General features: G+C 55.1%; 1 protein-coding gene across 2 annotated transcripts in view; it reads left to right on the plus strand.

Annotated features, from left to right (window-relative positions):
• Positions 1 to 24,558, plus strand: part of CNNM2 (cyclin and CBS domain divalent metal cation transport mediator 2) — a 157,222-nt gene extending 132,664 nt beyond the window's left edge. Inside the window, exons 2-8 of one of the 2 annotated variants that reach the window (XM_056120985.1) lie at positions 4,482 to 4,625; positions 7,807 to 7,944; positions 10,376 to 10,545; positions 18,882 to 18,975; positions 20,508 to 20,573; positions 23,466 to 23,647; positions 24,080 to 24,558. In XM_056120985.1, coding sequence (XP_055976960.1) covers positions 4,482 to 4,625; positions 7,807 to 7,944; positions 10,376 to 10,545; positions 18,882 to 18,975; positions 20,508 to 20,573; positions 23,466 to 23,647; positions 24,080 to 24,289 — 1,004 coding nt within the window. In that variant the 3' untranslated portion in view covers positions 24,290 to 24,558. The remainder of the gene's footprint in view (positions 1 to 4,481; positions 4,626 to 7,806; positions 7,945 to 10,375; positions 10,546 to 18,881; positions 18,976 to 20,507; positions 20,574 to 23,465; positions 23,648 to 24,079) is intronic. The other variant, XM_056120986.1, reaches the window with a different exon arrangement.
• Positions 24,559 to 24,971: the final 413 nt, after the last annotated feature.

Raw genomic sequence — 24,971 nt, forward strand, 5'->3', positions numbered from 1 at the left:
TATTTCCCATTGCTTGTTAGAACAAAATGGCGAATGGAATTATCAAAAACTAGTTCGATGAGAGTCAATTTGTGATCATTGTTGTATCTCACAATGGTGTTACTAAGGTCATTGTCTGAGGATTTACTGGGCTGGTTGGGGCTAGTTGAACCTTCTGCGTTACCATTTTCGCTCGTTGAGTTTAATGGGTTCTGCACAACTTTCCCATCAAATTTGCTGGGCTCCAACTGCCCCGTCAGTACTGTGAAATTTGGAGGTGCTGTGCCATGCACTCCAGGAGCTGTGGAACAGGGAGGATTTGGTGACTTGATGAGGTTAGGTTGTGGAGTGGGGCCATTTCTTTGTTGGTTGTGGGTATGGGCTGCTAGACTCCTGGCAGGATGGGGGATCTGCTTCCCCATTTTCAGAAGGTCTCAGAGTTCTCATCTTGGAAATTGATCTACTTGGGATGGTTTGACAGCTTGCCAGCCTGCATTTAGTATTTTAAAAGATCTTTCTGACGTTGTGTTGCATCTTTCTATCCTGGTAGACACTTACTGTAGTGTTTCCTTTTCCTGTAAGTTGACGGCACCTTTGAGTAAGAGAATGAGCTTCCACTCACTGATCTCCAGTGGACCCCAGGCACTGTCTTCGCTAGGTACCAACATTTCTCAGACACTCACCATGTGGCATCAATGACTAGAAACCTGGCTTTGGAAATGAGACGGGCACTCCCAAGTCACATCGTATGCTTGTGGTCACACAGCTGGTCACAGCCAACAAGTGGCAGTGTTAGAGTTCAAATTCAGGACTGTGTGCCCACAGAGGGGCCTTCCACAGAGAGCCCGCCTGGCTCCTGGAGCAGTCTTCAATTTTTTTTTTTGTCTCCAGATCTCTTTAAACTAACTCTTTTTAAAAAAGAGAGAGAAAAGAAGAGAAAAGGGAAAAAAGAAAAGAAAGAAAAAACCCATAGTCAAGGACCTTTCAAATTCATGCGAATTCTATCTTCAGATACTTTATTTGAAATGAAAACAAGTTTCAGACATCTTACTCACTTTAAAAGAACAGCAGTAAATCAAGCAGGGCAGTTTTACAGGTGACCGGGACGCGGCTCAGTGGTAGCGCACATGCCTTGCCCATGGGCGTGCTGGCTGCCATCCTCCGCGGGCACGGGGCATGGGCTCGGCTCTGCGGCCGTAGCACAGTGCGCAATCAAGTTTCGTAAAAACTCAAAAGGGGGCCGGAACGACAGTACAGCATGGGGACACTTGCTTTGCACGTGGCCAGCCCAGGTTCGATCCCCGGCATCCCAGATGGTCTCCCTCCCGACTCTGCCAGGAGTGTTCCTTGAGTGCAAGCCTGGAGTAACCCCTGAGCACCTCCAGATGTGGCCCCTAAACCAACAGCAACAACAAAACCAACTCACAGGAAAAACTTTTTTTGCTTATCTGCCACCCAGTGGGGTCTGCTTGCCATGTCTCTGCAGTGTGCGACTGTCACAGCTGGCCTCAGAATTGTGCACGGCCAGTTCCCACTTCTCGTCAGTGAATAACACCCGTTCCCTTGTGTTGGCATAGATATATTTTTTCCCTCATTGATATAATGTAATGCTAGTCAGGGCCAGCTGTAATTGGAAAAGGAGTGTATTGGGGGTGGGGGTCTGGGGCCACACTTGGCTGTGCTCAGAGGCTTGTTCAGGCTCTGTGCTCAGGTATCACCCCTGGCAGTACTCCAGGGACCAACTGAAATGCCGGGGATCAAGCTGGGATCGGGTGCTTGCAAGCACCTTAACTCCTGTCCTATCCCTCTGGCTCTGTAGGTACTATATTTTAAAAGTCTTTTTGTGCAATTGTGTAATAGTACCTTTAACATAGGACGCAGACTCCACACATAGAGTGTGTGTGTGTATAAAATTTTTTTTAAAGATCATTGCAATGGGTCTGGAGCAGTAGTACAGCAGGCAGGGCATTTGCTTTGCACATGGCTGACCCAGGTTTGATTCCCAGCATCCCATATGGTCTCCTGAGCACCGCCAGGAGTAATTCCTGAGTGCAAGGCCAGGAGTAACCTCTGAGCATCTCCAGGTGTGACCCAAAAATTTTTAAAAAATCGTTGCAATCTGAATCTATACCAAGTGGAGTGGGTCCACTGTCATATCAAAATTCCTTGGACTGAAATCTTCCTTACAGAAGAATCCTAGGTGATATACAGAATACTCCCCCTTCCCAGGAAGTAGAGTCTAGTCCCCGCCCACCCCCCATCTGCCCGACAGGTGAGTGGACTAGAGTGGGGAATGAGTGATTTTACAGTGGAGAAGCCCAGGAAACTGACCGGGGGGTGAGGCTGAGCACCACCGTCCCATGGTTGGCCCAGAGAGGCTGGTGCTGGAGACGCACAAGCCCCGTGTAATCCAGTCCTGAGAGAACCAGCCAGCCACATCAGAGATCACTGTCTGGGATCCTGGCCAGTGCTCAGTGACTGGGTTATTAAAAAGTAAGGAACAAGGGATCTGGCAGACAGTACAGGAGATGAGACACTTGCCTTGCACGCAGCCGAACCCAGAACAATCCTATCCTCTCAGTCCCTCCCCCCTCCCCCAGCACTGGGTAGTTCTGGAGGCTCTGGATCACAGTAGTCCCTGACATCACAGCCCAAGCAGAGCCACGCCCTAAGGCCCAGCATTGAACCTCTAGACCAGGTGCCAGAAATAGCCAGGAGTGGCCCCAGGTACCCTAAGCCCCACTTGGGAGCGTCCCCTTCGCCCCAAAATATGTAAGAAATACACAAGACTAACTCACAGACCAGAGGCCAGGAAAAATGTCAGCTGAATCCAAAGTGCTGCTCTGAATAGCATCTTGGAACAGAAAGAGGACATTGATGGGGAAACTGGTGCAATCCAAATAAAGTCTGGAGCTTACTAGTAACGAACCTGTCGCTTTCTTAAGTTCTGGCAAATCCATTAAGGAAATGTGAGATCCTCCAGCAGGGAGGCCCAGCACAGCGGAAGCAGGAGCTTGCTCCACGCTCGGCAGTGTGTCAGTCCAAAGTAAAAGTTTATCTCAGTACTGACACGGCCTGGTCCCAGCCCTGCCCGATATGGCCCCTGTGAAACACTCCCCTCCCCCGGTCCTCTCGTGTCCTGGGTTGAACCCCAGGCATCACGCTTGCGAAGCACGCCCTGCCTGGAGCCCCTTTCCCGGCCGCAGCCCCTGGCTCTGCCCGGCCCTGCGAGAGGTGGTTCACTCGGGCATAACGGTAATAGCATTGCCACAGTTGTCTGGAAAATCCTGGTCTGCTGAGTTATGCAGGTTTAAAAAAAACAAAAAACCTAAAACCACATGATTCGGTATTTTTAAAAAGTCACTTTTTTGTTAAAGCAATCCCTATCTTGGGAGCCAGTTAAGTAAGGGACTAAGGCAACTTACCTTACATACAGCTCACCCCAGTTCAGTCCCCAACATAACATTTAGTCCTTCCCGAGCCCCCCCCAGGAGTGATCCCTGAGCACAGAGTCAGGAGTAAGCACCACTGTAGATTCCTCCCTCACACCCCTGAAGCAACAACTGTCTCATCAGAAAAATCCTCACCGAAACCCATTCAACCTGGTGGAAGTGGATTTAAGTTTCCCCAAATTCTGATTTTCCCGGAAAAGTTGCCATTTAATTGGCAGCAAATCCATCTATTTTTTTCCCTTGATTTAAAAGGCCCTTTTTTTTAATTTTAAAGAAAATGTCAGACTCTCAAAGCCCAGTAGTGATTCTTACGCATAAAAGTGATAGTAAGAAAAGCGGGTAAGCAAACGCCACTAACTGATGAAAGCAGGACAAGTATCTTCTCACATCTGCCATTTGGTCACCTGAGTCTTGAGACAGGTGCCTGGAGGCCCAGGTTTCGTATCTAGCACTTCACGCTCCACTGGGTGTGACTCCTGCTACTGCCCAATGTGACCAGCCCCCCAAGAAAAAAAGGGTTTCATGAAATAAATTCTTCCTTCTGTTTCATCAAGGTTGCTTGCATCACAAAGTTCTGTGCCTCTTCCTGAATGCAAGCAAGCACTCACGTGCGTGTGTATGTGTGTGTGTGTGTGTGTGTGTGTGTGTGTGTGTGTGTGTGTGTTCTGGGCTGTCTCAGCAGTGCCAGGAGCACTTCTACAGCGCGAAAAAACACTCTCACCTTGCTGACCTCCCAGAGGAATCCTGGGCACCCTGGGGGCCCAGAGACCTCGCTGTGCTGGCCAAGAGGCAACCAGGAGGCGCTGTGCTCCCATGCCCCATGGCACCTGCCCGGGGCCGAGGGTCTTCGGGCTTTGCTGCCCTGGCTGTCAAGCTCTCGCCCCTTTGTGGCGCTGTTTCCAGACCACCCCCACCTGCCACTGCAGAATGGAGTGATTTAGTCAGTCTCCGTGTTCACTGGTTGGTTTCTCTTCAGTAATCCTGATCCCGTTCTGGAAATTCAGCAGATGGCCACTGACTCCGCCGTATTTCTTTCGGTTTTCTTTGAAGGTAAATCGCACCTGGCCATTGTGCAGCGAGTCAACAACGAGGGGGAGGGCGATCCCTTCTATGAAGTCCTGGGCATCGTCACCTTAGAAGATGTCATCGAAGAGATCATCAAGTCCGAGATTCTGGACGAAACGGATCTGTACAGTGAGTAGCCATCCAACTGCTGCTGTCCCCGCCTTTGCCTGTTCTGTCGTGTCCTTTGTGAGTCGTCTGCCATGGCTCTGTTTCTGATTAAGCATGAACCTGGGCTGTGGGCTGCTGTGTGTCCCCGACCCTCCATTGGGGGCCACGAAAGGACAGATCCGGTCATGTCGAGTGGCAGTGCTTTATTGATCTGTTTTCATGAAGCCGGCAACTGCTGAGCATGGAACTTGTATTGACCTTAATAGAAAGTCCACTCTTGGGGACTTACTTACTATTTGGGGGTTACTTTTATTTTACTGCGAGAAGAAGAATTGTTAATCGACTCAGTTGTCATTTGACACAATAGTTGAACTGTTCTAGATGCTTTTCTGTTTCTAGTTAAGGTCTGTAATTCAGGTACTTACAGTGAGGGAGTTGCCAGGCTGATGGATGGCAGCTGTGTCAGTGGCGGTGTTCCAGAAGCCAGGGCCCGGGGTAGGCCAGAGGGTCTTCATGAGAGGCCACGGAAAGGTGAAGGGGACAGGAGGGATGGCCTGGAGCAGACCAGAGGAAGAAGCAGAGCACACTGGTTTGTGCAGGAGTTAGTCTGCTCGTGGACTGAGTATTGAATCTGGCTTATTGGAGTCCACAGCAAGAATCCAGAGCTTGACGTGCCCTGAGAACTACTGGGCTTAAGGGTTGCCTGAAGCTAATGGCGGCCCCAGACCTGAGAAATTTGGGGCGTTCAGAGGCAGGGGAGGAAAAGTGGGCTACACTTGACTTTGATTTTTTTAATTTTTAAATATTGATGTATTTGCTTTTGGGGGGTCACTCCCAGCAATGCACAGGGGTTATTCCTGGCTCATGCACTCAGGAATTATTCCTGGCGATGCTCGGGGGACCATATGGGATGCTGGGAATCAAACCCGGGTCAGTCTGTGCAAGGCAAATGACTACCCACTGGGCTATCGCTCCAGCCCCTACACTTGACTTTTAAACATAACTTTGTGGGAATGAACTTCACATGACCTGGGGAACCCAGGACAAAACTCATATTGCTCCAAGCTGAACTGTCGAACGGCAACGTGCTCATTTGAACATGGAGCCTGATGGTGCCTCCTTGGAGAGTACACTTCCCCCTGAACTGATGACCTGCTTCCAAAAACATGGCCTGTTTCTTCTCACGTCTGCCCGGGGCTCAGAACCCTGCCCTGTCCTGGGTGTTCTTTTCCTTCTGACACTGGAGTTTGTTAGAACAGCCGAGAATCTTCTGGTTGTTGTCTTTCAGTTCTTCTCACCCTTCCTCCTAGTGACTGTTCCATACCATGCGTCTCTGTGGAATTCTGTGTTTGCCCAGAATTTAGAGTTTTGGACGATTTTACTTTGTACTTAAGGTGACCCTTCCTGTGGGCCGACCTCCTACAGATGTGTGCCAGACATGACTCACGTGAAGCGCTGAACTGTAGTTGCAGGTTTTTTGAGGGGGGTGTCTCCCAGGTGATGCTTAGGAGACCTGGGCCCCTTCTCTACAGTTCTTGTCCAGCGGGCCGGTGGCCAGTGCAGGGGCTCACAGTTGTGGCTGAGCCCTGTGGTGCAGGGGGGTTACTCAGGCCACTCCTTGGTGCTCAGGCACCTCCAGGGCTGACCCCAGTGGTGCAGGGGCAGCAGGGATTGAACTGGTGTGTGACTACATATACAGCAAGTTCCCTAATCTTATATTATCTCCAGCCAAATGTCCTTCCCGCCACACTATCGCTCCGGCCCCTCTATTGCTGATCTAGAGAGGAGCTTGGGCACAAGTTTGCTATTGGTGTATACTTTTTGTTGTTATTGTTATTGTCGCTGTGGGTTTTGATCTGTACTGTTGATTTTCAAAAGACATCGAGACAGAAGAAAACTCAGTGCCGGGCTGCCTCCCGGCCAAACAAAGGTCAGCTTCCCTGCCGCCCGCAGAGGTCTCTCGCGCACCCGGGCGGCTCAGCCCCGTTTCTTCTTCTTGATCCTTTGTCCTGAGGAAGACTGAAAACGGCAGCAGACGCTTCCCAGACCAGGGTTCGGCCGGACTGTGGTCCCGGGAAGCTGGGCCTCTATACCCGCAGCACCACGCGCTCAGAGAGGGGGATTTGGATTTGGATTTTAAAATAGGTTCACGTTGTTGAAAATAATCAAGACTGATTGTTGACACGGAAAATTACATTGAATTCAAATGTCACATCCAACCTGAATGTAAAGAAACCTGGTAGGGGAATGGTAGATCCCCAGAGGGAACAGGAGCTGCGCGCCTGAGGACTGGTCTCAGGAGGAAGTTTACATGGGGCCAAGGGTCGCAGGGGTGAAATCAGACAGGAGGAGATGACGGAGGGAAGGGACCCCCAGAGCAGGACGAGGTACTGGGGAGCATCTGGATTCTGCAGGAAACCCTGTCAGTCACAGGATTATGAACCCAGAAAGGGGGGAAACACCTGCTGTAGAGGTAGGCTGGGAGCGGGAAGGAAACTGGGGCACTGGTGAAGGGATGGGGGTCGGCTTGTTGGATGCCTGAAACTCGATCATGAATAACTTCGTAAGTCACGGTGCCTCAATTAAAAAATTTTTTTTTTCTTTAATAAAACGTTCCCGGCCCATCCTTTCCCAGAGGCGTGCTCTGGCCCACAGACAGCTGAGTGGTCATAGCCAAGACCAGGTTTTATCATCCAGCCCTTCCCTAAGGTCATTTTCAGACCATGTTTCCTCAGGTTGATTCAACCTTGAGGATCGGTGGCGTTCACGGGAGAGGGGGAGAGGAAACCGTCAGCCGTGACCATGACAGTGCATTGCTCTGCGGGCAGGTTCTCCTTGGGGAGCTTTGGTTGGTTGCTGGTGGGTTGGTTTTCTCTCTGTGCTGGGGCTTTGGTTCCTCCATGAGGTGGGGTCCAAGACCCCTGTGTCTCCTGTATCTCCAGTGGCACTTGTGTTTTCCATGTCCCTGTGCACCTGTGCCTCACGTGGCAGATGGACTGTCCCCACTGCGCTGGGAGACGTTGCTTCCCGGGCTGCTCTCTCTGCGCCCCCCAGCACTGTCCGTGGTGTGTGTGGGACCAAGTGCACGGTCTGGTGACAGCGTTGCCTTTCCCCAGGAGAACCTGTCAGTCTCATTCCACAACAGCCCCGATCTGAGGGGATGCGTTGCCTTCACTCATTCCCTTTCTCCTGCCTCCCACAGCTGATAACAGAACGAAAAAGAAAGTGGCCCACCGTGAGAGGAAGCAGGACTTTTCTGCCTTTAAGCAGACAGACAGCGAGATGAAGGTTAAAATATCGCCCCAGCTCCTCCTGGCCATGCACCGTTTCCTGGCGACAGGCAAGTGTGGCTTTTGTCAGCGTTGGCTCTCTCCGCTCACGACCTCCTCCACCTCCACTGCTGGGGTGGGCTGCGGGTGGACACGGGGAAATGGGGTGATGAGTAATGCCACTTTGTGTTTTGTTTTTTTTTGTTTTCTTTTGTTTTCCTTTCTTTTTTAAATTCTCTCCTCTCCCGTGTTCAGTGTCGGCATGAACCCTCTGAGACATTTGCCAGGGGTGGACCAGTAACTTTAAATTGGTCTGAAAGGTAAGGATGAATGTTAGTGCCACACTGCATGTGACATAGGCCAGGCCATCTGCTTCCAGCCCACCAGGCACCTGTGTCTCCTGTATCTTCTGTGGCCCCCAGACACGCCTCCAGTGTTCGGGCCAGCAGAGGCGCTGGAATCACTGCGTCTCTTGCTCCGGTTGTTTTGGAAGCACAGTTGGACACGAGTGCAAGTACCCAGGTGCTCTGAATTGCAAAGAAGAAAAATCAAATTTTTACAAATCCTGTGTGTGTGTGGTTTTTTTTTTCTAATTTTTTGTGGTTTTGTGGAATCAGAAGTTTTGGGAACTTTGACGTGGATTTCATGGCGGCCTCTCCAAATCAGATTGTTCATTCAGGTCCATTTCAAAGTGTCCACATTATTAAGACTGGCCACTCCAGAGAGATCTCGGTTCAGATGTAGGAGACAGACTAACCCTTCTGGCGTCCCCCAAGGAGGCAGCAGGGAGAGGGTGAGCTCTGCGGTCAGGCCCAGTTAGGCCGGCGGAGAAGTGCGGGAGGCACCCAGTGACTTGCGAAGGCAGCCACGTGTCCTTGCACCACACGGCAAAGAAAGCGAGGAGGATGGGAGGTGACTGACTTTTCAAGACCTTGTCGGCAGATACATGGAAACGCCTCCAGGGCAATAGCTGTGACATGAGGAATGTGCTTGGATTTGTTACAAAATGAGGAAAAACTCAGAATATGAAACTGGGTACCAAGAGAGAGCGGCAGAGACAGAGATAGACAGAGACAGGGAGACAGAGACCTAGAGAGAGACACCTACAGAGAAAGAGAGAGTATGAGTGCGTGTGTGAGAGACAGACAGAGACAAAGAGTGACAGAAAGAGAGACATATACATAGAACAGAGCGGGTATGCGTGCGTGGGCATGTGAGTGTGTGTGCGCGCACGCATGTGCGTGCATGCGTGTGCATGTGTGTGATTGCCTAGACAGGTGCAGAAAGAAATCATGCCCGAATTGTTCACAGTGATGACAAGTGGCTGGTTATGAGGTCATTTTTATTCCCTTTCTCTTTCTCTGTCTTTTCCAGAATTCCTCCATGCTATTATTTTTTTTTAATCAAGGAAGCCAGTATACAATGAATTTTTTATATGTCACATTTTTTCACATCTTAAAAACCTAAGAACAAGTTTCAGAATCACTTGTTATTCCTGTTCTAATTCTGCTGGTGGTGTTTTTCCTCACTGAAGAGCTACGATTTAAAACTGTTACCCTACTTACCTCTGAGATACTCAACTCCAGTTGCAGAATAACAACTGAAAGATGGTCATTTGGGTCTTTTTGTTTACAATAAAATGGGTCTCCTTAGAAATACGGATTAACATGCCTTTTTTTTTTTTAACTAGCCAGCTGGCGTGCATGCTGGTGTGTGCACGCGCTCTGCTTTTCGTCCCAGTTCCAGGTGTCCTTTCCCTCCAGTGGGTCTCAGGTTGTTGGCGGGTGAGGAAAGGGGACCCCATTTGCTCCATGCTAACCCCTGTACTTCCCAGCCACGCTCCCTCCTGCACTGTCCTTGCCAAGCCAGTGGTGAGGCCTGTTAACAGGAGTCCTGGTCATCAGGGAATCCATTGCTGGTTGGTTTTCATTTCTGTTCATCAGAAAAGTAAACCGACACTAGTGACTGATTGAAAAGGAAAGTCTCGGTGCCAGAGCGATACTTGCACGTGGCCTACCCAGGTCCGATCTCCGGCATCTCATATTGGTCCACCAAGCCCTGCCCTGAGCACAGAGCCAGGTGTGGCCCCCAAAGTAAAAAATAAGGAGATTTACTTAGGGGCTAGGGTGATAGTACAGCAAGCAGGACACTGGTCTTGCACAGGCTGACCCACGGTCCATCTCTGGCACCTCATATGGTCCCCGAAAATTGCCAGGAATTATCCCTGAGTGCAGAACGAGGAGTATGCCCTGAGTACTGCTGGGGTTGTGTCCTTCACCCCCACCCTCTCGCCCACTCCAAATAAATAAGAAAGCCTGAAAAAAAAAAGTGAGAATTCAGTATTTTCTCATTTCTCTCAGGTACTCTGTCTCCCCGGGTCTGGTCAGTCTGTAGCGTGTCCCTTTTGCTTCCCTGTATTCTGACTGTCCGAGTGCCTTGATCACTAGCCTTGTGTTTTCCATTCATTTGAAATGTAATATCAAGTTGTGTTTATATCTATAGAAGTAGAAGCATTTAGCCCATCCCAGATGTCAGAGAAGATTCTTCTAAGGCTGCTAAAGCACCCCAATGTCATCCAGGAACTGAAGTACGACGAGAAGAACAAGAAGGCCCCCGAATACTACCTCTACCAGCGCAACAAGCCTGTAGACTACTTCGTGCTCATTCTGCAGGTCAGAGGGGTTTGGTAGTGGGGATTGACGGTGCTGGTTGCCCACCCTCCAGTTCTGAGGATGCCTGTGTGGCCCGGGGGGGGTCCCGACTGACCAACTGGAAGAGCTGTGCCTCTGGGGGAAGTCCCCTCCCTCCTTGCCATAACTGTCCAGGAATTCTAATGTCAAGCCATGCCATGAGTTCCTTTATTTGCAAGCACTGAAGGGCTCTTGGTGATCGCTGAGTCAGTGAATCACATAGGGACGGAGAATTTATTTCATAGTATTATTGTAGAGTTTGAGACATTCCCTGTGCATCTCCAAATCTTGGCTGGGCGTTTGACACCTGTGAGGATTTCCTTGGATACTTTATCATTTATTTATTTAGGAAAAGGGTTTTGGCCACACCTAGTGATAATCAGAGTGACTCCTGGCTCTATGTTCAGGGGTCATTCTTGGCAGTATTCCAGGGAGCATATGTGGTGCCAGGAATTGAACTGAGGTTGACTGCGTACAAGTCACCCTAAGCCCTGTGCTATCTGTCAGGCTTCTCTTTGGGTTATTTTTGGGGGAGGGAGTGTTGGGTCACACCTGACTGTGCTCAGGGCTTACTCCTATCTCTGAACTCAGAGATCACTCCTGGAAGGGCTTGGGGACTATATTAGATGCCAGGGACTGAATCTGGGTCAGTTGTGTGTAAGGCAAATGCCCAACCACTAGACTGTCGCTTTGTGCCCCCTCAGTTCTCTTTTAGAGTCCTCAGGAATTTTCAAATATGGTATCTTGTCATCTGTATATGGTGAGTTTGACTTCTTCCTTTCCTATCTGGATGCTCTTGATACCTTTTTCTTGCCTAATTGCTATGGCGAGTACTTCCAGTACTACATTGAAGAGAAGTGGCAAGAGTGGGCAACCTTGTCTTGTGCCTGGCCTTAGAGGAAAGGCTTTCAGTTTTTCCCCATTGAGAATAATGTTTTCGGTGTGCTGGTGGTAGAAGGCTTTGACTACCTGGCCTTTTTTTTTTTTATTGCTGTCTTCTTCCTAGCTCTCCGTAGGACTTGGTCGTATATACTCCCTAGACAATAACATATTTTCTCTTCATCACAATATCTATTCATCGTTCCTTTACAGGGAGCCTCCCAAGTAGTGCTTTTGGTGGAGGAGGAGGCCCAGGGACCACTTGGTACGCAGCCCAGCTGTGCATGCCAGTCACTTGAATGTTTGAACCTAGTTTGTGGGCTCTGTGGTGCTGTGGATGAAACTCAGGGCTTCCCTGTGCAAAGCATCACCCCAGGCCCTTGAGCTGCTTCCCCTCCACCCCCACCCCATTATTGTTTCTGTTCCTGCTTCTTTACCAAACTCTCCTTCACAGAGGAACTGATGTCATCACAGCCCCATAAATCAGCAGGGACTTAATCCCTTCTCCTTCAGTTCTGTTGGAGGGGGGGCGGGGGTGGAGCCACCCAGTCCGACCCCCCTACCCCTCTGTTTGACGGGCCTTTGTCAGATCACCAGCTCACTCAGTAAGCACTGGGGATGAACATTTTGGTGAATAAGAATGTTCATTGTCTTCTTTGGCATCTCTACTGAAGAATTCCCTGTCGAGGGATTCTGTGTTCTCCTCTGAACTAGAGCACGAGCCCATTAGGTTCTTCTGTTTCCTGGTCCCTTTCCAGTCATGGGTTGAGGAGATCCTGGGAGGAGCATGGTTAGTGGAGTGTCCTAAAGGAATGTGAGTGCAGCCAGTTACTCATCCCCTGGTGCATGAGGGGAGTTCCTTTTAAAACAACTCTGTTCTGGGGCTGAAAAGTTAGTACAGGGGGTACTATGTACAGCCTTATACATAGCCCACCTGGGTTCGTTCCCCAGCATTGCATAGGTTCTCCTGGGCACCTCAAGGAGTAATTCCTGTGTGCAGAGTCAGGAGTCATCACTGAGCATTGCTGGGTGTGACCCAAAGCCCTATTCTCTGGTCACCAGCTGTCAGGAACTGTGGGAAGCCCCGTGTTCCTGTGTGACTCAGTGTTGGTGTCGGGGTAGGGTCTGGAACAGCCGCGAGGAACTGTGGAGTCATTCGGGAGTGACCCATTAAATGCTACTTTCACACAGTCTGTCTTCCATTTGCAAGTTTTCTAGCACCTGATTCTTCCGGTAGCCTGAATCTCAATCACACACTGTATTTTTCCCTCCGGATACAGATAAGCTTGACTCTTGGAAGGGACTATTTTTATTTACTATCATAAGGGAGTAAAAACATTCATCTTTGCACAAAAGATGATGTAAATGTTTCTCGTCTTTTATTTTTTTTTCCCTTTCATTTTTGGTTTTTGGGCCACACATGGCAGTGCTCATGGGTCACTGCTGGCAGTGTACCGGGAACCGTGTGATAGCAGGGACAGAACCAGACCCTCTAGCATGAGAAAGTGGAAGGAAACACAACGGCAACCCTGCCCAGCCCTGAAGCCAGGAGAGAACCTGCTGAGTGATACTCCCGCGGGAAAGGTGCTTGCCTTGCACACAGCTGAACCAGCACAAATATGGTCTCTTGGGCCCTACCAGGAGTGATCCTTGAGCACCACCAGCTTGCTACACACAGCAGGGCACAGAGCGCTTTATGAAACTGTATCTTTTAGATGCATGCATGGGAGAGTCGCATTCTGCATTTAAGAATGGGGTTGGTTTTAGAGGACTTTCTTTGTTCATTGGTCATCTCTGATTTTGAGATAGATGTGGAGGCAGTTGGGGTCACGGCTTGCAGCACTTGAGAGGACCGTGCGGTGTTAGGGATAGAAGCTAGGCCTCCCGCAAGCAAGCATGCATTCAGCCCTCTGCACTGTCTCTGGTCCCGGTGATTTATTTATTTAAATTTATTGATTTATTATTTATTTATCTAAATCTCTGATCACAGATTTATTTGGGGGACCACAACCTACTGGTACTCAGTGGTACTCAGGACCACACCTAGTGGTACTTTACTCCTGGCTCTGCCCTCAGGGGTCACTCTTGGTGGGCATGGGGGACCATATGTGCTGCTGGGGATTGAACCCTAACTGCATGCAGGGTGACACCCTACCTGCTGTCCTTTCACTCTCTCACTCTCTTTATGATTTTTTTTAAAGGGACTTTAGGGCGCTTTTTAAAACTTTGGTAATTATTTGTTTGGGGCCTGCACCCAGTGGTGTTCAAGGCTCAGGGATCATTCCTGATAGTGCTCATCTGGGGTGTCGGGGATTGCAAGGAACTTGCCTACCCACTGTGCTCTCAGCCTCTGAAGATGCGTGGGGACCAGATGCCAGGGACTGAGCCCCAGGTTCTCACATACAAAGTATGCCGGCCCAGCCCTTTGAGCCATCTGCCCAGACCCGACCCCAGATTTCTTATTATGCTTAAATACGTGTAAAAACGAAACGAGGCATCAGCTCCCTTCACTTAGAAGTCTTACCCACAACTGGAAACCAGAACTGATGCATGGTTGGTGCGTGCCGGTGTGCTGGCCACGCCGCCTGGGTGGTGGAAGCGGCCCCCACCATGGCTGGGGGCACGGCCTGGCCGGGACCCTCCAGCCTCTTCTCGGTTTGAGCGACTCCATGCATTTGCCCAGCCTGGCTCCCTGCTACTTGGCCTCCCTCCGTGTGACTGAGTTATTCACATGCAGAACCCTCTGGGGCTCACTGTGTCTTCCTGCAGAGATCTCACCTGAGGCCGTGTCGCCTGAAGGCTGTGCCTCAGGGAGGCGAGAGCTGGGGCTAACACCAGCCTCCCCAGGGCCCAGGACACAGCGGGCGGGGCTTCCTGGCAGGTGGTGGTGACCTGGAAGGCAGGCTTCGCGCTGGATGCTTGGTCGCTTGGTCGTAGTACTCAGGTAGAAAAGGGGCTCAAGGGGCTCAGAGAGAGAGTGCGGCAGGGAGGGCACTTGCCTTGCACGTGGCTGACCTGCGTTTGATCCCCGGCATCTCATAACGTCCCCTGAGCACCGCCAGGCGTGATCCCTGAGTGCAGAGCCAGGAGAAAACCCTGAGCGCAGCCGAGTGGCCCAAAACAAAACAAAAACTGAGAAAAAGAAAAGGGGGTCCAGAGATGAGAATTCATCCGGACTCTCAGGGATCCCTTGTGGCCATTGCCGTGTGGGACCCGGCCACACCGGGGTCAGGGTGCCCCTGGCACATGGCACCCCCGGCTGGGGGGTGGGGGCCGCCCACTGTGGGACATGCCCCTGAGGTCTCTGTGCATGTGGCCTGTGGGTGTCTCCAGGCCCCCAGAGATGGGGCTTTTCCTCTCTCAGTGCCAGCTGGCACAGGTGGGGCAGCCAGAGACCTTTGGGCTCTTCCTAGGTGCCCACAAACTGCTCTCTGAACCCACCTTCCAGAAAGGCAGGATCTGTGGGAAACTAGCTTTGCCTGCACCTGCGAGGCCTCCACTCATCAGTGTAAAACCGACTCCCCAAGCCAAAGAAAGACAGCGGGAGGGAAGGCGCCGCCTGCGTTGCATGTGGCTGCAGTAGCCGTACCCTCATTTCCATCCCGGGCCCCACCTACAGTCCCCGAGCACCAGCTTCTGAGCACAGAGCCAAGAATGGCTCCTGAGCACCGCCAGGTGTGTGTCCCAAAACAAAACACACCCCCAAAGTGACTCCTTTGGTGAACTGCCCCTGCCGAGTTTCTGGGCATGGGCTGCAGCAGAGGAAATGCTTCACAGGCCGGCTGGGCTGGGCTGGGGCTCAGGGGTGGAGCCCACGTCTTGCACAGCAGGCCCAGGTCTGAGACCCCACTGCAGAATGAAAGCTGGCAGCGCAGCCCTGTCCTTCTGGGGCAAAGGTCGTTCTTAGTCACTCTTACTGGGCTTTGTGCAGGGCGAAGCTGTTCCCAACTGGGTCCACTCCCAGCTCCAGAGGTTTACTGAAAATGGCCCCATTTTGGAGCCCTGGACGCAGACAGTTGAGTAACAGATGCGTTGACTGGATTTGTCTAAAACTTGCCTGCCAGATAAGCCTCCTCCAGGCAAAGAGGAATTTCCAGCTGGGTAGTTTACAACTTAAAAGTCTAACCCTTGAACATTCTCTCAGTTCCCAGAACTGAAAGACCCTCCGGAATCCATTCATCTGTGGGCAGTTTTATAAAAACGAAGTCAATTAGTCCCATCCAGTGGTTCCTAAAGGCAGGTAGTTGACAAGTTTTCACCAGTCGGAGGCAAAAGGAGAAAAATTAAGCAAATTAAGTAGTGAGGTCTCCATAAAGCCACAAGTGTTCAGTTTTAAGACCTGTTTTATTCTGGGAAGCGGAGAAAGAGCTCAGAGGGCTGGAACATATGCAGGGCAGGTGGAAGCCCTAAGGTGGGTCCCCCAGCACCTCCGGGGTGGCCCTCGCCTCTGGGCTTGAGCAGCTTCTGACTCGCCAGACAATGAACCAGGCGGCCCATGGGATCAGGCAGAGGGAAGCCCTCCCAAAGACCTGCTATTCTGGAATTCTCTATTCTTTCATTTTATTGGGAGGGATCACACCCCTCAGTGCCCCGGGGTTACCCTGGCTCTGCACTCAGGAATTACTCCTGGCGATGCTGGGGACCGTATGAGATGCCGGGGATCAAACCTGGGTTGGCCACATGCAAGGCAAATGCGATACCCACTGTACTGTAAGGCCGGCCCCTGGAATTCTATATTCTAGTTTGAGGATTAAGGTCCAAAGACCTGTTATTCTGGAATTCTATATACTATTTTGTGGGTTAAGGTGCCTTATTTTCTATGAAGTGATGGTCACAGTCGATGGCTATGGTTTAAAAAAAATGTCCACGAGGGTCAGAGAGATAACATAGCAGGCATAGCACTTACCTTGCACACACCTGACTCTTCGATCCCTGGCACCCCACAGGGTGCCCCAAGCCCGCTGGTAGTGACCTCTGAGCACTACTACCATGTGTGACCCAAAAAACAAAGCAATTAAAAAATATTTACCTTTCTGAGCCAGGGGTCTAGCCTCATGGTGGGACACGTGCTTCACAAGCACGAGACCGACCCTGTTGGATCCCTGGTGTATGCGTGTGTATCTGTAGATACCGTTCTGTAGGAAATGAAAGGCTGGTAGCCTTCTCTGCCCCGAGGTCAGAGGTGCGTCTTACCAGGTCTTGAGTGGCACAGGGAGCAGCTGCCGAGCTGGTCTGTCTTTGCCCCTGGACCGGCAGATCCGGACCGGCTGACCTCGAGGTCTCTGCTCGGCCTGGTCTCTGAGCCCGAGCTGAGGGCCCGCACGGAACCTGCTGAAATGGCCTGTCTGGGGTTCATGTTTCTGTGAACCAGCAATGCTGGGACTTGGGGGTGTCCTGATAAGCCGGGGCATAGGGAGGTTCCAGAGACAGGGGATAGTTCTTCCAGGGCACCCCCAGTTCCTGGCAGCCGGGGCCTTCACCAACCCACTGAAGCCTTTGGTGGGTTGCAGAACTAGATACAGGCCAGTCCATCTGTCCGTCTGCCTGCCTGTCTGCAGCACAGCTCAGCGTTAGCCGGCCAGGAAATGGCTCAGCCCCCCAGAAGCAAGCCGGATGCCTGTGGGCGCCCCCAGCATTGTGCTCAGGCTGCCCCATCTTTGCTGCCAGCCTTTGCCTCTGCTGTTGTCTCTGGTCTGCTCTGGCTCTGCCCTTTCTGCCCTGGTCTGGCGCACCCCCGTTTCCTGCCCGCAGCAGCCTTGCCCAACCCCTCTTGTCCTGCTTCCCCTCTTAGTCTGCAGCTCCTGGGCTTCTTGGCCGGTCACTCTTCCCTGGGTGCTGTCCCTGCCTGTCCTGTCTTGTCCCTTGTGCCCTGGGTTCTCCCCGTGCAGGCGTCCTGCCCACCTCATCCTCAGCCCTGAGTCGGTTCCGCAGCTGCCCCTTTCCCCTCCTTCAGTCCCCTCTGTGCCTCAGCACCCGCCGTGTCCTCCCTCCCCTCTCGTGGACGCTCACAGGGCCTGGTCTTCAAGCGGACGGAAGGACCCTCAGACCCTCTTCACGCCCCCCCCCATGAGTGCCACCTCTCCCCCACTCTCAGTCCTCGTGTCCCCATTCATGCCACGCAGACCAGACTTGCGAAGGGTTGGCCCTCGCCTTACCTGTCCGTGACTCTCGGTCTGACCGGGAAAGCGTTTTCCCATCCGAGGGTGGCTACCCTGGATCCAGCTTCGTCTCCCTCTGCTAAGAACCCGCTGTCTCCGTGCGGCCCCAGTCTATTCATCCTGCCCACCCCCCTGCGTCCTTCGAGCGGTTGGACCCCGCTTCCCATCCATTTTCCATAGGGTTGTTTCCAGGCCCCCCCACCCCACCCCAGGCGTCAGAGTCACCTTTCCTGGCTCCGGGAGGCACACCTGCTGCCTGGTACTGCCCCTGGCCCTCCCGATCTCCTCCCCGCTGGGCGGCTGCTCGAAGCCTCGGCACCTGTGCGCCCGTGGGGCCACCGTGTTCAATTCAGGCCACAGGGTCTGGCTCTTCTCGGAGCCCCGGAGCTGGTTAGGGATGAGCAAGGCCTCAACCGCCCAGAGTGAGTGGGTTGTGTCGCTTACTGGATGAAAGCTTGTTCTGTGATTACATCATCTTCTGAGAGCCGTTATGGGGAGGGGCGGAGGCCACGATGGTGCTGACTCTGCCTTTCAGAGAACCAGGAGTACCAAGCGAGTCGACAAAGCACCGGCAATTGCTGGGGGCTATAATCTTTGTTTCTTGACCTGCCTTCCCGGACTGTGTTCCCTGCAGAGGGCACTGAGAGGGGCTGGACAGGAGCTTCTCTGCGCCCGGGCAAGCTGGAAGGGCAGTTGGGTGGGGGGAGCTCTCAGGAGCCCAGAAAGTGGCTGTTGAGGCCCTCCCAGGAGGCGGACGGATGGGTGAGGGTATGGCAGGGGCTGTGGCGAGGTGGAGAGGGCTGGATGGGCCAGCCTGAGGTGGAGAGAGCCTGGCCTCAGGGAGGGGCCTTGGGGAGTCAGGGCAGGAGGGGCCCTGGGGTGTCTCGCTCTCAGCACGCTGGGTTGCTGCCCGGGGACCAGCTTAGTCCTCTTGGTGCCAAGCCCCACGGGCCTGCAGCGGCCTTGGGGGCTGCCACCAAGCACCTCCTAGCGTTTATCCACAGCTGGACCAGGAACGCCGCCGTCTTTGCCTTACGGGCCAGACCCCCGAAGGATCTGGGAAGGGAGGGTGTCAGGGACAGGGTAACACCACACTTTGTCGTCTCCCGTTTTCGCTGACCAGCCGCCCCTCTCCGGGAGGGAACGACGCTCTGAGGCTGCCCTGGGGTTTGGGGGGAGACACGGAGACACGTGGCGGAGGGAGGAGTGGCCCTCGTGGCGATGGTGGCCAGAGCCCAGTGTCGGGCTGACATGACCGCCCCCCACCCTTTCCTCCGGCAGGGCAAGGTGGAGGTGGAGGCCGGGAAGGAAGGCATGAAGTTCGAAGCCAGCGCGTTCTCCTACTACGGCGTCATGGCCCTCACCGCCTCCCCAGGTGAGCCCCCGCCCCGCCCGCCGGCCCACCCTCCTCCTCTGCCTGGGAGCCTCTGGATTGTCGGATCCGTGCGTCGCCCCCCCAGCGTAGCCCACCCTGAGTGGTCACAGAGCCACACGCCCCGCTCCAGGGATAAGAGCCCTGCAACCTGCAGGACCCCCCTGCCACAACCCCCCCCCGCAGCAGACTCCCATAGCTCCTGTCCCCCAGACCTTAAACCTTCCTGGGGAGTCTGCGCCCAAGCTGCGCCTGGCAGCCCCATCGGCCATGCCCCTGTGACCGGACAGCAGCACACTTTGTTTTTCTGCTAACGGACAGACAGACGGACTGACGAACGGATGGACGGACAGACGTGCATTCACGTCCTCGTCTCCCCAGTGAGCTCGTGTGCGCGTTTCTGCTGGGTCAGCTCCTTGGTGCAGTTGCAGGTCCCTGGTCAGCGTTGGCCGCTCCTTACTGCCCAGCGGCCCACGTAGCTGCAGCAGTTCCCACGCCCGCCCGGCACCGTGCGACGGTGCCACTGCAGTGGCTGACCTTGTCGATGTGAACTCGGGGGGTGTGGGGGCGTCTGCGTGCCTTTTCCGGAGGGGGAAGGAGGCGGCAGCTGTTCATTGCCACCGGCTCTTAGCCGGAGTGCTGGCCGGGCGGGTGGGTGTGCCGGGGCGGGGTGGGGGCGTTAGGCCGATTTCTCAGAGCATGAGGTGCTAGGGTGCCGGCCACCGTGGGCTGGTGCTGCTGTGCTGGCGTGTCGCTGGGCTGTCCCCACCAGGACGCTCCTTCCGTCTTGCTGCTGCGTGGCTGTGGCTGTGTCTCCCTGCTCCCGGCTGGCAGAGGGCAGGCGCGTCAGCAGAGGTGCTGGACTGCCACCTTGTGGCCGGCATGCCAATCGACACGCTCTTCCTCAAACCCTGGGCACACGGCCCTCTCTGATGATCCGTCCTGGCCGGCAGGGGACATGGCCAGATGTTGTGGGTTTCCATCTGCTACACCACACCGTGTCTGGGGATCTGGGGATATCGTTATAAGGAGAAAGCCGGACACGTGCCGGACTCGCTCACGTTCCTTGGGTGACGGAAGCGCCAGGCCTCCCTCCTCTGGAGATGCTGGGCAGGAAGGGTCTTCCCGGACTCCTGGGCCCCGCGCTGGGGATTCCGGACGTTCACTGAGAGATGAAATTGGGGCCGTGATGTTGGCCATGTTTCTCTCTGCCTCCGTGGCCAGTCCTCTAGGCCTCCTGCATAGCTGCCTCACCGGGACATGCAGCCGGGCCCGGGCTCTGGGGGGCCGTGGCTGGCTGGGATCCCCATTGTGAATTCCGAGGAGCCAAGTCTTCATGTAAGGTTCAAGCTCTGCACCGGGCCGGAGGGAGACCAGTGGCCCGGGGCCTGCTCCTTTGGTGCGGGAGCGTGTGACCACCGCCTCTTGTCCATCCTCCCCAAGCAGTGGGACGCTGGTCAGCCCCGCCGCTGGCCCCGCCCTGTCCCTGCTCTGCGGCCTGCTGTGCGTCTCACCCTGTTCTCTCCCTTTTCCAGTTCCCCTGTCCCTGTCTCGCACCTTTGCCGTCAGCAGAACAGAGCTGTTAGCGGCGGGCTCTCCAGGTAACTGCATGCTTCCTTCTCGTCCTCGCCCCCCAGGGGCTGCTGGTCACGCTCTGCCCCCTGTCCTCCCTCCCAACCGACCTGTCATCTCAGAGCCGAGCCCCGTCGGATGGTCTGAGCCTGTGGGAGCTCCTGGGAGCCCCCAGTGGGGACTCTTGGGTCTTGGGATGACCGAGCTGCAGCCCACAGGGTCTGCCCAAATGCGGGTTATCTCTGGAGGTCACAGATAGCCCACAGGCCTCAGAGCTGCCACCGGTGCATCTGAGAGCACGTGGGGCCCCGGCAGACCATGACCCCCCAGCTGCACTGGGGAAGGCCGCGCTCGGAGCCCGCCGCAGCCTGACTGCCAAGGTCTTTTTTCTAAAGTCCCCGTGAGGGAGAGGCATGCGTGTGGAGCCCTCCTCCCCCCAAACCCCCTCTCCCACAGGGGGCCCTGCCCCTCTGGGAAGGCACGTGAGCCCTGCGCAGCCCTGGTCAGCCGGGCTGTGGGACCCAAGGCCATGGCTTAATCTCCCTTTAATTAAAATCGCCGGGATTTTCTGTTTGGTAGTACAACTGCTATTTATTTTGTTCTCTGCAAGCTTACATTCTAAAAACCTTACCGATTCTTCTTGTTTTGGAATCCAGTTCCAGCTAAGTTCTAAAGAGCTGGGATTTGGGGGGCTGGCCCGGGCCCTGTCTTTGGAGAGGAGGGAATGTCCCCTCACACCTTTGTTCCCAGCAGGTTTGCTCCCAGGGGCAGGAGCGGCTCTGCGGGGCGGGCTGAGTCCATTCTGGCGGGTCAGACGCACACGCACACTGAGCACGTTGGTGGGGTCCATCTGGCCCGCTCCACCCTCGCTGCCCTCTCTAGCCAAGGAGAGGGACCTGGTCGCGGCCCATGGGAAGGCCATTTGCGTTTCGCTGTTGCTGTGAGCGTCCTTGGCTCTGCCCAGCCAGGGTGATTGGCTCCCAGGAAGGCCCCGGCTGTGGGCCCCGGCCTCGGGCAGGCTGGTCTCACCCGAGCCCAGGGTTGCCCTAAACCAGCGAATTCCAGCCTGTTCCAGAGGTGCCTGGCGGGCTGCTCCTCGGAAGAGGCCGGAATGTTCCACTTGCTGCATCTCTCTGGAGGGAAGGACGAGTCTGGGGCAGGAGGGAGTGAAACGAGGCAGGAGAGAATATCAGAAACGGGGCCGGGGAGAGAGAGCGCGGCGGGTAGGGCGCTTGCCTGGCACGTGGCCAACCCGGGTCGATCCCCAGCACCCCATATGGTCAAGCACTGCTGGGTGTGATCCCCAGAACATAGAAAACAATTCCGAGAAGAGGACTTCAGGCGGAAAGCGTTTTTCATCACTCTTGCCTGAGACCTCTGGTCCCCGAGGAGACCTGGGAGCCGGCCACGTGCTCCGGGTGGGTGCCCACGGCACTGGCCCCCGCGCCACACCCTGGGCAGCTGTAGGGTGGGAGGACATCGCCGGGGAGACTGGAGCCCCCAGACAACCAGAGAAATGAGCCAGAGCGGGAGGAAACAGCGGAGTCCCAAGGCACCCCCAGTTCCTGGGGGCCGATGAGTGAGGGTCCTGCCGGGAGGTGGCCCTGCGTGGGCAGGAGGCTGGCCTAGTGCCAGCACCGGCCCAGAGGGGTCCCCCGGAGAGTAGCGGGGTGGAGACTGCTAGGGGATCTGGGGTTCAAAGGGCATTTGTTTAGGCCGTGGGGTGCCGGTGAGTAGTAGGGCTGGCTGGAGCTGGAGCTGGGGTAGGCACCGGGATGGCGGAGTCCGAGTGAGCCCACAGTCAGTGCTCCGGCACCAGGCACCCAGCATGCCCTGCCCAGCCCAGCGCCTCTCGGTCCCTCTTCAGACCCCTGGCGGTTGGTGTCTTAACACTAGGACCCGGCAGCTCCGCGCACATCACCCAGTCACAGGTCTTCTGGGAACAGCAGGCGGGAAGGAGAGAGGTTCAGAGGGCTGCGCACAGGCGGCCCCTGCCAGGGGTCTGGCTTCCCAGCAGCGAGGGTGGGAGCCCCTGGCAGGTTCCTGGTGTGTGCCTGGTGCTCTCGGGACGGTGGGTGGAAGCAACAGGGCGAACAGGCTGCCCTGAGTCACGGTTTGAGAAACCCCGGGAGACAGGATGTTGTTCTGGGCGGCCTGTCCCCGGTGGGCGTTTGCTGGAGCATGTCGGGGCTGCAGCTGGGACGGAGCGAGATGGGGGACATGTGGGGTGGGGACACCAGCCGCGCTCAGCCTGGGAAGAGGCTGCGGGAGGCCACCGCACCAGGAAAGCTCGGCAGGGCCGTGGCAGGGAGCCCCGGCGGGAGACGGCGAGGGGAGCCGTGTTGGAGATACATCTGGGGTTGGGGTGAGGCGGGGGGCATCCGCCAGGGACACATGTGTGCCAGTCACAGGCTGGGAGAGCCGGTCCCCTCCAGGCCTGGGGCAGGACTCAGGACCTGTCCAATGGGGGCCACCCTGTCAGCACCGCTGCCCCGTTGGAGACTCTGGCCTTGGGGGGGGGGGGCGGTCGTTCTTATCTGTCCAAGGCCCCAGCACCTGCCCATCGGCCAGTCTCATCAGAGCCTCCCACACCCCGCAAGGCTTTGGTGACTGTCCTGTGCCAGGGGGCCCCGGAGACCAGGAGGAAGGGCTGGGCAGGGGCTCCTGGCGTGAAAACCGTTTTGCTGCCTTGGAAACATGTTCTAGTGCAGGAACATTCTCGGGCACAGTTGTGCAACTGCCTTCCCGGGGCCCAGGTTTCGTGGGACCCCGCCGGCCCCTGGTCTGTGCGTGTCCTAGCCCAGGATTGCTCTCTGCCCCCCACCCCCACCCCGGTGTTCCTGGGAATGGGGGATGGGGGTCTCGGTGCTGGAGTCGATGCACCCTGGGCCTCACTCAGAGGGCGCTTCCTCCCTGGCCAGGTGAAAACAAGTCCCCCCCGCGCCCCTGCGGTCTGAATCACTCGGACTCACTGAGCAGAAGTGACCGGATCGACGCCGTCACGCCGACCCTGGGGAGCAGCAACAACCAGCTCAACTCCTTCCTGCAGGTCTACATCCCCGACTACTCGGTGCGCGCCCTGTCCGACCTCCAGTTCGTCAAGGTAAGCGGCCGGCAGGGGGGTGGTGCTCTTCGGGGCCCCGTGGCCACACACCTGCACCCGAGCCCCAGCCCGATGCCAGCCCCGGGCACAGGCTGTCACTGCGAGCCACAGATCCCAGGGGTTGTTTTTTTTTGGGGGGGGGGGGCAGGACTGGGTGTTCTTTCCCAGGGGTTGCAGCGGGGACAGTGTTTGGGGAACCCACCTCCGTGGCCCCATGACTCCGTGGCTGGGCTGGGCTGGGCTGAGCTCGTCTGCCCTGTCCTGGCCTCGGGAGTTCCGAGGGAAGCAGGAGAATGCTGCCTCTGGGCAAACATGCCCCAGTCCGTCCCCAGGGTTGTGTTGGGGGCAATGGGGGAGACACCCCCTCCCCCGGCCCCCCGAGAGTAAGCGTCTGCCCTGCTTTGTCTCCCATGCGCGCTCTTGGTGCCCCAGATCTCCAGGCAGCAATACCAAAACGCCCTGATGGCCTCCCGGATGGACAAAACCCCGCAGTCCTCGGACAGTGAAAACGCGAAAATTGAATTGACTCTTACGGACCTGCACGACGGGTTGCCGGACGAGACGGCCAACCTGCTCACCGAACAGAACTGCGTGCCTCTGGGCAAGGCCAACCACAGCCTGCACGGCGAGGGCGCCATCTAGCGGCCGTGCTGCGCCCCGCACCCTCCTGACACCAAAGACTGTCCCCTCCCCGGAGCGGCCCAGGATGGCGCGGGGGATCGGCCAGGCCGGGCACGGCCTCCCACGAGCCCCGAGGAACTTCTTCCGCCCAAATAGAATCATGTTTTATTTTTTCAGCTCTACCTTTGATCATTATTCACTCTCTTCCTTCAATTTGCATGAAGTTGGAAATTGTTAACGATTTATTTTTTTTTCCTCCCCCACCCCAAAGAGATCATGTTTTTTGGTTTTGTTTTTTGTTTTGTTTTTTGTTTTGTTCTGTTTTTTTAAAGCGTCTGTGGTGGAGTTCTGAGTGGTTCTGTCAGAACTCTGCTGTGACCCCCCCATGATGTGACCCCATCACTTTCGAGGATGGACTCCGGCCCTCCTGGGTTCCCCGCACCCTGGGGAGGGGCCCCCTGCCTGGAGGGGGGCGCTGGGGGGCGCTGCGGGTCTTGAAGGATGATCGTGAACAGTGTTAGTGTGGCCCGCCGAGCCACTCGCCCCCTGCACCGCTCCGGCCCCCGTTTCCAGATGCGAATGTTTGAGTGTGTCCCACCCCTCGGAAAGGTTTCTATGCTTGGAAATGTGATTTTGTTCCCACTCTAAGGAATTTTTATCACCCAAATGAATGTTAATGAATTTTAAACCCATGGTTCGTCAT

This window comes from Sorex fumeus, unplaced genomic scaffold, assembly GCF_029834395.1.
Source record: "Sorex fumeus unplaced genomic scaffold, SorFum_2.1 ptg000043l, whole genome shotgun sequence".
NCBI lineage: Eukaryota > Metazoa > Chordata > Mammalia > Eulipotyphla > Soricidae > Sorex > Sorex fumeus.